Source organism: Pipistrellus hanaki, assembly GCF_964339955.1.
Source record: "Pipistrellus hanaki genome assembly, chromosome: 7".
NCBI classification, from domain to species: Eukaryota; Metazoa; Chordata; class Mammalia; order Chiroptera; family Vespertilionidae; genus Pipistrellus; species Pipistrellus hanaki.
Genome location: NC_140509.1, coordinates 36,044,544 through 36,060,841, shown reverse-complemented (window position 1 = coordinate 36,060,841; position 16,298 = coordinate 36,044,544). Strand labels below are relative to the sequence as shown.

At 38.4% G+C, this 16,298-nt stretch overlaps 1 protein-coding gene across 1 annotated transcript in view; it reads right to left on the bottom strand.

Annotated features, from left to right (window-relative positions):
* BCKDHB (branched chain keto acid dehydrogenase E1 subunit beta) overlaps nt 1-16,298 on the bottom strand; it is a 182,648-nt gene that overhangs the window by 132,668 nt on the left and 33,682 nt on the right. The window contains exon 6 of the mRNA XM_084889141.1: nt 14,329-14,437. Within this exon, the coding sequence (XP_084745267.1) occupies nt 14,329-14,437 (109 nt within the window). The remainder of the gene's footprint in view (nt 1-14,328; nt 14,438-16,298) is intronic.

Sequence of the window (16,298 nt, the reverse complement as noted above, 5' to 3'; positions counted from 1 at the left end):
ACACACACACACACACACACAAAAAGACAGCATAATGCTGAGTCTCAAACCTAACCAGGCCTAGGGAGAGGATCAATGGGGGAAAAGGGTAATATATGTAATACTTTCAACAATAAAGATTTTAAAAAATAAATTTAAAGCTTTTCTGAAACCAGTGATAACCATTTAGAAAACAGTAAGAAATAATATCCTATCTATATAGAAAAAAAAAAAAAAACGTGAAACATCTAGTAATAATCTTAACAACAAATGTGTCAAACCTAATGAAAATACCTACACAAGTTATTCATGGAAATAAAAGAAGTCTAAATAAATGGAGATAGCAATGATCTTGGAAATTAAGAATCATTACAGTGAAGATGAAAAATAGGGGGGGGAAACTTTAAAAACTCTATGTTTGTATTTGTGTTTATATTTATATTTATACTTAAATTTAAATTTATACAAATAGGTTAAACGCTGCTCTCAATGACAACCAGTACATGGGCATAAATATAATCGTGACATTTCCAGAAGGCAGCATTAAATTGTTGGGAATCCAGCTGTTTCAAGGTGGACTTCTATTAAACATACTAGCAAAGAACTTTATGACAAAATTCAGAAAAAAAGTTTAGAATTCAAAAATTCAATAACAGGCAAAATTCTGATACATAAGAGAATAAAAATGCAAAAAGCATAAAAATTTTTATGCTTAGTATTCCCAAGTGACATGTCTCACAAACATTTCCAGCTTTCATTTTTAGCTTGGAGACTATAAATACTTACATATTGGGTCTTGTCTTTGCCTAGTAACTGCGTCAAAAATACCCTATCCTTCCAGTTTTTCACTAACTGACATTTAGAGACTTGCAGAATTTGGCTTCATCAATCATTTATTGTGCAGGGCTTAATCAAAGAACAGGAAACAAGGATGGAATTAAAAAATATAGGTTTATAGTTTTACTGTAAGAAACAGTGGTCTATAATTTTCTCCTTCCACATGCCCAAATATATATAAACATGGATGTTTACTCCAACATAGTTTGGAATAGGCAGAATTTAGAAGCAACTCAAAATTCCATAATAGGGGAAAGGACAAATTATGGTACATCCCTCAAAATTATATGAACTAAAAATTAGCTAAATCTTTGTGCACTGAATTGAAATATGTCCAAAATGAATTGGTAAGAAAAGCCAAGTTACAAAACAGTGTTTAAAGTATGACTTTATATAACTCAGTTTATATGTAAATATGTTATAAACATTCACATACGTATATCAATGCAAATGCAGGAAAAAGGTCTAAGGACAGGAGTAGAACAAAGAAAAGGAACTTTCACTTTTCATTTTATAGTGCTATGCTACTTGAAGTTTTTGCAAAGAGTGCATATGATTCATGACATTAAATTTTATTTAAAAAATAAATAAAATAAATAAATCACTCTTTTCCATGTAGTATAACCTTAGTCATTGAGAATGTATCCAGTTAAATTAAGACAATGATCAAAAATAGACATCAGTATAATGCCCCAAATTAGTCTGAAAGTGCATGTGAATAATATAAAGAATATGCCAGAAGCACACAAAAATTCTACTGTCGCATTCCACAAATATTTCATTTTATCATGTCAACCACAGAAGATACATAAACAAATTCAAAGGCAATTTTGCACTTCAAATTGATTGAAAACCTTTTGATTCTTCTTGCTACTAGATCAGGCCTTTTGGTCACAAAATAGAGCAATAATCTGCATCCCCTGCCTGTTTCAGGTTTACAATAAATGCCACTCAGCAAGGTTAAGACAGAAATTTACATGTACAATGTAAACTTAGAAGTGAAAGAATATGAAAAAAAAAAACTGTAAAAAGTCTGTAATCAAATAAATGAAAACAAATAAATTACAGTAATAGCATATGTTTAAAAATATAGATAAAAATCTGGTAGTATATACAAGAAAATGGCAACAGTAGCTAGGGGATAGATTTATGAGCTCTTTTTATCTTCTCTTTTGTGTTTTTCAAGAGTTCACAAGCATACATAAAAGACTGAAAAATAGCCATACTCTTTTAAACCTTCCTGTATCCACAGTCTTTCACAATGCGACTTGCCCATCTTTTAAAGATGGGCTGACCTGTGACTTACTTTGGCCAACACTCTATTAACAGAAGTGATGTGTGCTAGTTTCTAGCCTGTACTTCAAGAACCTTGGATGCTGCTACTTGTCCCCGTGAAACCTCTGCTTCCACCATGTGAACAAGGCCAAGCTAGCCTGCTGGAGGATTAGGGAGAAGTAGACCACAGTTTTACCAGTCCCAGCCCCAGATATTTGAGACAGCCCAGCTAAGACCAACAAATCCAAGCCACATGGCCTGCAATTGACAACTGATCTATGAGGAGCGTAGATGAAATCTGAACTGGCCAGCTGAGCTCAGCCTAAACTGCAGGTCTGCACATGAACTATATAAAAAATTTGATTTAATCCAGTAAATTTTATGGGTGGCTTGCTTAGCATCAGTAGCTTGCTGACAGAACATGACTTTTATAAATAAAAATAAAAAAATACTAGGAGCCCAACGTGCAAAATCACTCAGCCTCACCCACCCACCCGCCACCCTGTCTGGACACCCAAATCTCTCCACACAGAGCTCCAGAGTGCCTGGCCCAGCCCCTGAGCCCTCTGGCCTTCTCTGGCCGCTTCAAGCCCTAGCCCCAGTCCCTTGAGTCTTCTTGGGCTGGTCCTGCCTTCTCTGGGCACCTCCCTGCATCTGCCCCATCTCCAGAGCAATGTGGTGGCTCTGCCCCGTCATGGCACCAGAGTAGAGCATGGAAGCCTCCCGCCTGCTGTGCTGTGCTCCTTCCCTTGGCAGATGGGCGATGGGGCACTCTGAGTGCCAGTGGTAGGTGGCGAAGGATTGGTGAGGGTCCCACCTCCTCCGGGCGCCTTCCCGCTTCTGCCCCATCTCCAGAACAACACCCCACCACGCATGCGCAGGCAGCCTCCTGCAACCGGTCATTATGTGTTACAGAGTCCTGACCATTAGCATATTGGCTCTTTATCATTATAAATAAGCTTAAAAAAATAAAAGGCATTGTTCATTTTTAATTATAACATTGTTTACCATACAATATTAAAATATCATATTTTCAGGTGTGTATCTTTTTCTTTATTTAAAATAACATTTTTATTTTATTTTATTTAATTAAATATATTGGGGTGACATTGGTTAATAAGATTATGTAGGTTTAAAATGTATACATTTCTATAATATATGTCCTGTATATTGCATTGTGTGCCCACCACCCAAAGTCAAATCACCATATATTTGGCCCCATTAACCCTTTACTAACTTTCAACCCCCTTCCCTCTGATAACAACCATACTACTGTCTGTATCTATGAGTTTCGGGGGGGGGGGGGGGTTGTTTTTAATCATCATGTTGTCTTGCTACCAAGTTTTTGTGTTTGTGTGTGTGTGTGTGTGTGTGTGTGTGTGTGTGTGTGTGTTCTTTATTGATTAAGGCAGTGTTTTTCAACCTTTTTTGGGCAAAGGCACACTTGTTTCATGAAAAAAATCACGAGGCACACCACCATTAGAAAATGTTAAAAAATTTAACTCTGTGCCTATATTGACTATATATAAAGTAATTCTCTTGAATAGGAATCAAATAAACACAAAGAAAGTATTTTATAATTACTTTATTATGAAATATTAAGTAAACAAAATAGTGAAAAATTATAAAATTCTTGTCTTGTTTGCACCTACGGCACACCAGGCAACATCTCGCGGCACACTAGTGTGCCGCGGAACAGCGGTTGAAAAACGCTGGATTAAGGTATTACATGTGTCTTTATCCCCCCATTGCTCCTCTCCCCACACTTGTGCCCTCACCCCACTAGTGTCTGTGTCCATTGATTATGCTTATATGCATGCATACAAGTCCTTTGGTTGATCTCCTCCTTTTCCCCCTACTCTCCCCTACTTTCCTTCTGAGGTTTGACAGTCTGATTGATTATTCTCTGTCTCTGGATCTGTTTTTGTTCATAAATTTATGTTGTTCATTATATTCCATAAATTAGTGAGATCATGTGGTATTTATCTTTCTCTGACTGCTTTATTTCACTTAGCATAATGTTCTCCATGTCTATCCATGCTGTTTCAAATGGTAGAAGTTCCTTTCTTTGTACATCAGGGTAATATTCCATTGTGTAGATGTACCACAGAAAAATTAAATTAGCTCAATAGTGCAATGGAACTATTGATACTTTATAGTGAAGAATCCAAGTTCACATTTAGCAAACCTTTTTACACCCTTGTATCTCTATATATAAGAGGCTAAGCGACCGTCCGACTGGTAGCTATGATGCGCAATGACCACTAGGGGCAAATGCTCAACACAGGAGCTGTTGAGCTGCGGTGACTTGGCAGCGGCAGTTCTTGGGTGACACAAACCAGAACCAGAGAGGAGGGAACCTGATCCTGGGGTGCGTCACCCAAGAACCACTCTCTCGCCATCCAAGACTCCTCGGGATGTCAGAGATCTGATTTTGTCACATCTGGTTTTGTCATAGCCAGGTCGAGGGACCCTTCCTACCAGAGGGACCCTGCTCACTCCACAGACACCCTTCGGGGTGCAGCACTGCCACAGATGTGGCTGGCCAGGGCGGGATGATGGGAGGTTGGCTCCAGGGTGTGTCCAGCCCATCTCTCGCAGTCCCGCCCTGCCAGCCACCTTCTAGTTAATTTCCTTTCAATGTGCACGAAACCATGCACCAGGGCACTAGTGTATAGACTAAAAAAAAAACTAGTGTGTGACAAAATTTGTTTCAATTACATATCAAAGACTAATGATAGAACTAACTTATCCCTGGAAAGAACAGTCACATCAATCACAATAGGCATTAAGAAATTTCTCTGTGCCAGGTTGGATACTCAGAGCCTTTAAATTTCCTCAGTCATCCATTTTATCTTTAAATAAATTAGATGAGCTAAGTATTGTCACTGTCCTGGTGGCACAGGTGAGAAAACTAAAGCATAGAAAGGTTAAGTTGCTTGCCAAAGTCACCCAGTTAGTAACTAGTAGAGCAGTACTTCAAACTCAGGCAGTCAGGATCCAGAACCCACGTTCTTAACCATGTTATTAGACTGAGGGGATAGGGATGAAGATGGAGAAAAGAGCTGATTGGCCACCTAATATGTCCAAGCATAATGAAAATAGATCATATTAAGGAAATTAGGAACCATGTGAAATTAAGCAAATAAAAACAGAGAAAAAAGCATTGTATTCAGAGAAAACAATTGTATACTGAAGAGGAGATGAAAGAATGCTTTATTTATTTATTTTGGGGGACTCCGTTGTGAATCATACTATTATTGTAACAGCAATGTAAACACTAAATAATGATCTGAAAAAATTTACACTGTAACTCTAGAAAGATATTAAAGAAAATTTGCATATGTTGAGGGAAGGATAGCAGCTGCTGGGGAAAAGGTGAGACAAAATAACTATTGATAATAGGAAGATAAACCAACAGTTTAAGTATATTATTTATAAACTAGAGGCCTGCTGCACAAAATGTGTAAATGGGGTGGGGGGGTGGGGGTTTCCCTCAGCCCAGCCTGCACCCTCTCCAATCTGGGGTCCCTCTCACAATCCAGGACTGCTGGCTCCCAACTGCTCACCTGTTTGCCTGCCTGCCTGCCTGCCTGCCTGCCTGATTGTCCCGAACTGCTTCTACCTGCTGCCTGATCACTCCTAAACACTCCCATGACAGTGTGATCGACACCTAACAGCTCCCCTGCTGGCCTGAATGCCCCCAACTGCCCTCCCCTTCTGGCCCAGTCACCCCTAACTGCTTTCCTCTGAAGGCCTGGTTGCCCCTAATTGTCCTCCCCTGCAGGCCTGATTCATCCAAACTTCCCTCTCCTTCAGGCCTGCCCCCTCCCCCCAACTTCCCTCCCCTGCAGACCTGGTCCTCCTCCAACTGTCCTCCCCGATAGGCCTGGTCACCCCTAACTGCCCTTCCCTGCTGGCCTGATCTCCCCCAACTGCCTTCCCTTGCAGGCCTGGTCCCTCCCAACTGCCTCCCCTGCCAGCCATCTTATAGTAGCCATCTTGTGTCCACATGGTGGCACCCATCTTTGACCACATGGGGGCAGCCATCTTGTGTGTTTGAGTGATGGTCAATTTGCATATTACTCTTTTATTACATAGGATATGATAATAATTTACTAAAAGAGTTGAAAAGGCTTGTCTATGAGGAAGAAGCACGCATTTGTTACAAGATATATTATTTGGCTATCTAAAATCTGTAGAAGTATTATTTCAATTTAAAAACAAATTTAAAAATATAAATTAAATTCCCTTTCATTACTGGATCAAACCATTCTTATCAGTGAGTGTACTATTAATGTACCAGCCTGCATAAAAATAATCAGCTTAATGATGCCAACCAAAACAAATTTAAATGTGAAATACTAATTCCTTGCTTTTGTGTATACTGCTATTGGGCAAAAATAACTTCAAAGTCATCTACAATTTATACATAATTAGTGTATCTGCTAATAAGAAAAAAGGAATCAGTATCATTATGACCTATTTTTGCCTGAAAAGATAATTTAAATTCTGGAAATAAAGCAGCATAAGGCTTTTACCCTTACTTTTTTTCTCACTAGACTAACTAAGGATAAAAACCATGGTTACTTCGATATCACCGGTGTCATCAATCATTCAATTAAATAACCAAAGAGTTCAAGACATGCAAGAACAGCTTCTCCACAGATGCCTATATCTTATAATGTCTCACTGACTCATTCTTCTTGAATTATAACTATTTTATACATTTTGACACTGTCTTCCTTATCTATCTTTACTAAGTATCCCTCTGCCATTTTTAAGTTTATTTGTATTTAAATGCCATATTTATTAATAATCCAGAAATATTCATTATTTCTGTCTAAATTTAGAAAATACATTTTATATCTATAATATATTCATAATAATAGAAGAAAATTGCTGCATTACCTATTTTCACTTTTATCTTTGTAGTTTATAAAGTTAATGGCTGAACTTGAAGAAGTTATTTCAATGTGTTGTAGACCAGACCTGTGAAAGTCACTACAGCACAGATGTTTGAATATAGAACAGTATATGGAGACCAGGTCCAAAAATGCGGGTGTCAGAGAGGTCCGGAAGAGCTGCAATGGCCAGTACTGTGCATTCACCAGTTTTATCCCTCTCCCAAAAATGTAGGAAGGCTACATTTCTCAGCTACCTTAGCCTCTAGAAGGGGACATGTGACTAGGCCCCTAAAAGCAGCATGGAGCAGACATTCCCAAACCCCATCTGTGACTAACTAGACTTGTGACATGTATAGTTTTTATAACTCTCAAAGAATCGAATTAATCCCATGCCTATACTCTGTAATATGAGGGATATACTACCTTAATAAAGAGCTACTGATAATATATATTTTCATTCAATTAGAAAGTGAATCATTTTAATTGTGGAAGAATAAATAGAACAGATTTTGGCATGAAACTAGACCTCTGGAAGAATTTGTTTCACGTATGCCCTACATTCATTAAATGTTTAAATATGTTGCAACATATTCTAATGTTAGAAAGACAGCAGCTTTGGGTCAGAACAAATTCATTTAAAACTAACTCTATCACTTAGTTCTCTATGAGCAAGTTTCTTATGCTCTCTAAAACTTCAGTTTCAGGGTCCCACCACCTCATGGGGCTTTTGTGAAGATTAAATGGAACCATCTTCACCATAAGTGCCCAATACCTGGGTTTGAAAATGAGCTTTGAGCAAGTTGCTTAACTTCCCTAATGCTCAGGTTCTTATGGCAGTGGCAGAACTTTTTTGATGAGGTTGTTGTGAGAATTAAATGAAATAGTCCAATTGTCTACACATCATAGCACAGTGTCTAGTACTGTGTCTAAACAGTGCTTAAAGATGACACAGATACACACATGATTTATCTAAAGCCCTTCAGCAACACTGTGAGTACCATTAAGTACTATCCTCTATAATAAAAGGCTAATATTTTATTATATTAGACCGAATGGCAGAACAACTGAACTGGTCGCTATGACATGTACTGACCACCAGGGAGCACGCAGAACATGGCAGGTGTCAGCAACAGGTGGCAGAGCATGGTACATGGCAGGCGGCAGCCGCGGCAGGATGATGGAATGAGTGGGGGCACCAGACCAAGGCGAGAAGCCTGTTGCTGTCATCAGAGCCAGCCTCTGATGGTTAGTGAAAATTCTTTGCTCCCACTCACTGCAGTCCCGCCTGGTGCTTGCACCTGCTGCAGGCCCCGCTCATACCTTTTGCTGGCACAAGAGCTGCTACTCATACCCACTGCCAGTGCCCGTTGCCAGCCCCAGCTGCCCCTGAGGGCTTCTCCACCTCCCTCTGCTCCTGAGGGGCGATCTGGGCAGCAGCCACCACTTGGCACCTGCTGATGATGCTGGCCCCAATCACACCCGCTGCTGGTACTGGCCCCAATAGCTCTGCACTGTCAGCAGGTGCAAGCAGGGCCGACACCATTAGCATGTGGGAGCAGCAGCAGCAGGAGTGGAGCTGCTGGCAGATAAGGGACCGGGGATCACAGCGGGAGGGGCTGGGCAGGGGTGCAGAGGATGGGCTGAGAACTGTCCCTGTACCTACCACAGCCTTGCGGCTCACAGTTCCTTTCAAGATGCACGATTTGTGCACTGGACCCCTAGTTAAGTATAAATAGATGGGGTTCCAGCTGCAGCTATTAGGACAAACGTAGATTTTATATTATGTTTATAAAAGGCTGCCGTTTATTGTGCTAGTCAAACTGGGAATGTTTTCATCTTATGAGAGAAGCATCTTTGCTCTAAACAAGATTATGTATTATATTAGCCAAGATTATTAAATTTATTAAAGTCTACAGGGGACTGAAACTCAAAGGAAGTTGAACCTAAAATGTGATTAATAAGTTTCCCAAAAAATCTTCCATTTATCAAAGGAAGATTAAAGAAGTAAGAATAACTCAACAAACTTTAAAAATTAACCTAATGAAATAGTGAAAATCTTCACTTTGGATTTCTATTTCCCTCCTTTCCTCCCATTTTCAATGAACATATCTGCTTGGCCTCACAATCTTCTACTAGCAACTCTCATTCATTCAGTGACAGGGGCCTTGGCCTTATTCTCATGTCATCCCAGGCAAACCACATATAGAAAGGACAGCTCTATGTCCACATATAAAATCCCAAGGAAGTAACAAAGCTGGGAAGAGTCGCATGTCCATCACATAACATCATACAGGATGACTTACACATGGAGAGGAGTAAGAGTAGTGGCCATGGGAAGAATATGTCCTACAAGGAAAATAATGGACCAATAGATGCCAAAAGATGAACTAATGAGGGAAAGATGTGCACTACAACTATAAGCTAAAGCCTTGAATAACTATAACGGAATCAATCCTGAACAGGATTTACTGACATAGATAAAAATTAGAGGGAAATTCTTTGAGTTAGCAAGTTAACTCTTTACCTAGTATCCTATTTACTTCAGGAATTATGTATAGAATTGACTCTAGACTTGGGAAAATCACATCTTATTTTAATGATGCCGGAGGAAAAAGCAGGTAATAGTTGATACTTTCCTAAAATATTTCCTACTGTATCACTCTAGTCCTGATGGAGCAGAATGGCAAACATACGACAGAATTACTTTTCTGCCCACAAAATTGTGTTAATGAACATTATTAGAAAATATACTCATCTCTGTTCCTTAAGTATATTTACTCGCTCCCCCTTCATACTCAACATCTTTCATGTTTTCCTTCTCTTTATTTCTCTAGATTATATTCTGGTCATTTCTTTGGCTTTAATCTTCCAGTGTACTAATCCTCCCTTTATCTGTTTAAAATGTCTGGTTAAACTTCCAGAGATTATCTTTTCCTTTCACTTATATTTTTCTTTTATAGACAGAAGAGTCCTGGAACTCTGACAACTGAGGAGCCACCACCTCAGCCATGAACTGGCAATCTGGATATTTATGTGAGAGAAATAAAATGTCCATTTAATTTACAGTCTTATTATGGGGTAATCCTAACTAATATATCTAATTGTTTTGGGATTGCCTAATTCATGAATATTTCTATATCATCCAACAAATAAAATGTAAGGGCTTAAGTGCATCAATTTTATAAACATTGCCTTAAACTACTCAAAGGTTATATTTACTTATACTCAACTACTTTCCATTTAGTTAACACTGCTGAATAATTAACCTAACTGAGCTATTATGGAATGAACACCACTCCCAATTATTTTCACAAAGATTACTCTATGAACCTTCACAAAATGAAACCTTTTTTCAAAAATCTAAACATAAACAGCAATATCTTTAGTCCCCAAGATTTTAACTATTCCCTAGTGTATGTTGGAAATTCAAAAAGAAAGACTGTAAGAAAAAGTCCATTAAATGATTATTTACAAACTAGAGGCCCGGTGCATGAGATTAATGCATGGGGGGCGGGGGGGGGGGGGGGGAGACAATGGAAGATTGCAGGGAGGTCCCCTCAGCCCAGCCTGTACCCTCTCACAGTCCAGGAGCCCTTGGGGGATGTCAGTCAGGCATCCGTAGCACTGCAGTGAAGGCGGAAGAAGCTCCCTCCAGCTGTGAGCTGTGAGCTGTGAGCTGTGAGCCTGGCTTCTGGCTGAACAGCACTCCCCCTGTGGGAGCACACTGAATACCAGGGGGCAGCTCCTACATTGAGCGTCTGCCCCCTGGTGGTCAGTGCATGTCATAGTGACCGGTCATTCTGCCATTCAGTCAATTTGCATATCACCTTTTTATTATATAGGATACGGAAAGTTTTCCTATTACTGCCACTTAGAAATCATCAAGCTACTCTGGTCTTTGAAATTAAAGCACCTTCTTTTATAGATCCATTTGATTGTCAACACAGACATGAGGTACCTCAGATACCTAAATCACAATGCTCCGTTTCTTTTCATATCATTCCAAACAAGTGGAAGTTTGGCATTTACTTCACTGTGAAGAAGATCTGAGAGATTAGCAGACAGAGCTGGAGAAGAGCTGGCTGCATGTAGACAGCAATTGAAGAATCAATGTCAGACCAGTCAACTCCCCTCCACCACACCCTACCCAAAAAAAAGCAAAAGCCAGGATATAGTCAGCTGCAAGATACTGATTCAAACCAGAGGCCAACTCAAAGAAAACCATGGGTTAAAAGCATCCCAAATTCTACCCCAAAAAAATCCTAAATAATAAAAGCCTAATATGCAAATCAACTGAACAGCGGAACAACAGGCAGAATGGCTGGTCGCTATGACATGCACTGACCACCGGGGGGGGGGGGGGGGGGGGGGGAGGAGGGGAGGAAGAGAGGCAGACTCTCAACACAGGCACTGCCTCCAGCCTGCAGGCCCCAGGTCATCCAAGGCGGGTGCCAGCAGGGTTCCCCCAATGACTCTGCCAGTTGCCCCACAGAGGGAGGTGACTGGTGGCAGCGGCAGGGGGTAGGCCAGCAAGCAGGTGGTGCCAGGCCAGCCATGGCGGTGCAAGCGGGTGGCCCCACAGATCAGCCCTGATCGCCGGCCAGGTCTAGGGACCCTACCCAGCCACGGATTTCATGCTCTGGGCCTCTAGTTTATATATATAAAAGGCTAAGCGACCATTTGATCATTTGACCATTTGACCAGTAATTATTATGCGCACTGACCACCAGGGGACAGATGCTCTAACCAGTAGTTACCTTGCTGACTGGGTCCAGCCGATCAGGAGTGGGCAAGACAGGCTGAGCCCTCCCGAGTTCCCTCCCCTCCAGCCCTGATCATGCACCAGGAAGGTTCCTCAGCCTGGTCTGCACCCTCTTGCAATCTGGGACCCCAGGTTTCTAGTAATTAAAATAAAGTAAGTGTAGATAAGCAACTGACCTTAAGCAGTGGTTCTCAAAATTTAGTATGAGTCAGAATTACCAGGAGTACTACTAAGATAGAGACAGCTGGGCCTCGCTGTCTCTAATTCAGTAGGTCATGAATGAAGACTGACAATTTGCATTTCTAATAAGCTCTCATGAATCTTATGCTGCTGGCCCTAGGTTCAACTTTGATCACCACCTAGAGAACATTCATATGAAGACTTGGGTGGGTAACATTTTTTTCTCTTTCTTCTGCAGAGAAGCTCTCTAGTTGTGAAAAAATGAAAAAATTAGAGACTTTGTGGTCTCTACTGAGCCATTGGGGGGTCAAGAAAACATTCAGAGTGAGTGTTCTTGCAACAGCACATAATCAATCATGGGGAAACTTCTGAAAAACTTCTGATCCATGATCCTCATCAGAGACTTTCATAATCTCCCACAGGACTAAATCTACAACAAATTTCTCAAGCTCATTCACTTAACTGGAATCTTATAGGATTAAACATTCCCCTAACCAGTCCTGATTTCAAAATTTCTGCAAAGTGAATTACTTTTTCAAATGTTTCTTATGAATTTTCCATTTATGAAATACTGAAAAAAAATCTGCACTAATTGATTAGCTATATAACAACTGGTTGGCCTTACAAATATAATTCTCATAAGGGTATCCAAATTATTACAAATCAAATAGCTACTCAGTATATACCATCGATGTTTTCCTATTCACCTAAATATTTTAAATTCTTACATTAATTATTTTTTATCCCATGATAGGATATTGGTGACAATACATTTTCTAAAAAGTAGAGAGATTCCATTTATAATATGTTTAACTTAAGACCAAGTTGTTTTTAACTTAGAACTCTCATAAATTTCTAATGGAAGTGTAAAATGGCACAATTACTTTGAAAAACTCTCTTAAATGGGTTCTTTAAAGTTAAATTGACATCTACCATGTGACACAATGACTCTATTCCTGGATGTTTATTACCCAAAAGAAATTTTACAATGTTCACAAAAACATATATACAGCCCCAGTCAGTTAGACTCAGTTGATAGAGTATTGGCCCTTGGACTGAAGGGTCCCAGATTTGATTCCAGTCAAGGTCACATCACCTTGGTTGCAGGATAGATCCCTGGCCCAGTAGGGGCAAATGTGAGAGGAAACCAATCCGTGTGTCTATCTCACTTCAATGTTTCTGTCTCTCCCCCTCCTTTTTACTCTCTCTAAAAATCAATGGGAAAATATCCCCAGGTGAGGATTAATAAAAACAAAACAAAACTTATGTACAATAATATCCCTAGCTTAACTCAAGCTCTGAGACAGGCTACATACACACACACACACACACACACACACACACACACACACACAAAGTCCTTGTACAAAATAGTCAAAAACTAACAAATTATGATCTATTCATGCAATGGAATGGTACTTAGCAATGAAAAAGGAATATATTACTTATATAAGCACCAATATGAATGAATCTCAAAAGCATTAGGTTGAAAAAGCCAAACACAAAAGAACATATACAGCACTGTGTGATTTCATTAATACAAAGCCCCAAAATATGCAACAACCTATGGTAATAGCAAGCAGAAAGTGGCTAAGTTTGGGACATGGATAATGAACTGGCAGGGAAGATGGATTAATTCATCATTCCTGAAATGATGAAAATGCTCTATGTCATATTTTGCACAGTGGTTACATTGATGTGTAAGATTGTCAAAAAAGCTATCAAAGTGAACACTTAATATCTATGCATTTTATTATATGCAAATGACACTGCACTAAAACAAGATATTCTTAAGCTTAACCATTCAAAGAAAAGAATGATTTGCCAAAGTAGTGTTTCCTGAATTCAAAATATACATTAAACAGAACAAATCATTTGATGTCACAGATGAGTGTTTACAGAATCATGATTTTAAGCTAAAAGGAGCATGACTGTACACCAGTTTTCCTTAGTCAGTCATCCCAATGTAGTCCTGACGTCACAGCATTAATAGTGCCTCCTTCATCATCAAAGTATTCTAATTTAGATTAACACTTATATGGACACTTCAACTATAAGAGCATTTAATGTTATTTATTATAATAAGCTCATTCACTTTTTCATTCAACCCACATTTACAACGCATCTACTATGTAGATGACCATAGTCCCATGTTCTCAAATAATTCACATTGCTTCTTTTTCCACAATCAAAATATAAAATAGCTAGATTTCCTCTAAACTTAACATAAAATATACAACTGAGAACAAACTAAATATGGAACAAATCAGAATTTTTTCTACAAGGTAAGTAAGTATAAACCAAACTTACAAGGAAAAAATATTTTTGAACAGTAAATAACAAAAAATATGAAGATATTCACAAATATAAAATAAAGAAAACCTTTACCTGCTGCCCTGTAAAGTATTTTAGGTTCAAAAAATATACAAGGATTTTTATCCTCTATGCATGACAAAAGAAGTCCCTTGGCCTGGAAAGGGCTTCTGGGTATAACCACCTGCAAAAACAGATTTTTTTTTTAAGACAATTTCAGTAAAAAATGTATCCCAGCAAACTCATTATAAGAAGAGTTGACATTTAAATAACCAATTGTTACTAATTAAAAATAGAAATCTGGCATTTTTGGCCTAATTACAATTCTTAATAAAAATTTACATTCTGTCCCAAAATAAAATCAACATTTTTTAGATGCCTATCACATTCTGGTGACTAAAAATGCTCTTCTCCTAAGGAGCTAAACCTGCATATACATAAAAATAAAAGTATTCTACAAAGAGCATTCATCAAAACAAAAAAGTAAAGTTGTCAGTATCTTTCTGTATTTATCTATAAATAAATATTTTCTACTAATACTCTACAGCTAATTTCGAAGGGTATGCAACTCTCTTCTCCAATTTTAAATATCAAAATCTCCTTTTCCATAAAAAACATGGTCTGCATTTCCTACAGGAAAGGGTAATACTCTGAACTTTATAATCGAGCACTTTAAAGTAGTTAATGCAAAGGTAAAGAAAAGTGTGGATACTGCACACTTCCCGCTGACCAGGAAAGACTCCAGGACCTTCCTGGGAATGAGGTTGATAATGAAGAAAATGGTAATGACAGGAGGTACCACATGTGTTAAGTGGGTCAAGAACACTTTGTGGACTAATTCATCTACTGTGCACAGCAACTCCACAAGGTAGCTATTGTTATTTTCCCCAATTTAGAAATGCAGACTACAGCTTAAAGAGAGATCAAATAGTTCACCCAAGGTTACATCGCTTGCTACACCAGGGATTCTCACCCAGTTCTGACTGATACACAGCTCAAGTTTCTACACCATTTTCTCTCAAATCATAAACTTCACCTAATTTTCAATGATTACTAAATAATTGCATAAAATAAAGAGTTATATAGAAAAAGTTACCATTAAAATAAACCTGAATTTATCACAAAGGCTTAAATAAGGTTCCTTGAAGCAAGCTATATTCAGCTTTCAAAACTCATTTTCATATAATTTTTATTGGAGGACACTATTCCACTTTCTATAAACTGACTCCTGGACATAGTGCTTACCACATCACAATGTCTTTATCTTAAGTTCCCACTTTATTATTTTTCTTCTGCTTTCTTCATGTATTTATTTTTAGCATTTTGTACTATATGTACAATTTTCATTTGGGATTAAAGAAAGAGAAAGGGAGGGTAGAAAAAGTAGAGGATTGAGAGAAAAGATTTATTCTTAAAAATACTGGGTAACATCATAAACATTAAATGTGAATCAATGTTCAGCTCAAGCACAAAAATAACTATTTCCTCAAATGTGGCTTCTGTTCCAACTTACCACTTCCAGCTTACACTGAAAAATTATGCAACCTGTACCCTACTGGGAAAACTTTATGACTTTGCTCTAGTAGGGAAAAAATTTTTTTTAAATATAAACACATGTTCACAACCAGTTCATGTTATCAAAAAACAGACACACAGCTGTGGGTGAACATATCTATGATTTTTTATAATGATTCCCTAAAAGGCTCTTTAGTAAATAGAACTAGAAAAGAAGATAATGTAAAAAATTAAGATAAAATACGCAAAATGTTTTTATTAAAAGACCCAAGTTATTATATTATAGAAATTGAAGATTGTTGTGGAAGGCAAAGAAAGATATTTCAACTTTCACTGTTTGAGCAAATATTACCTTGCCTGAAGTGAAAAGCACGGCTGGGTAACAGAGGCCTCTGTTGGTCTATTTAAAAAGACACAGACTAAAAATAAAAGTCTATCCCTCTGACTAGGAATTAAACAGGTTTATAAATGTATCCCAGAAAAAGATTTATTAATTTACATGAAAAACACCTATTAGAAGGAAACAGAGC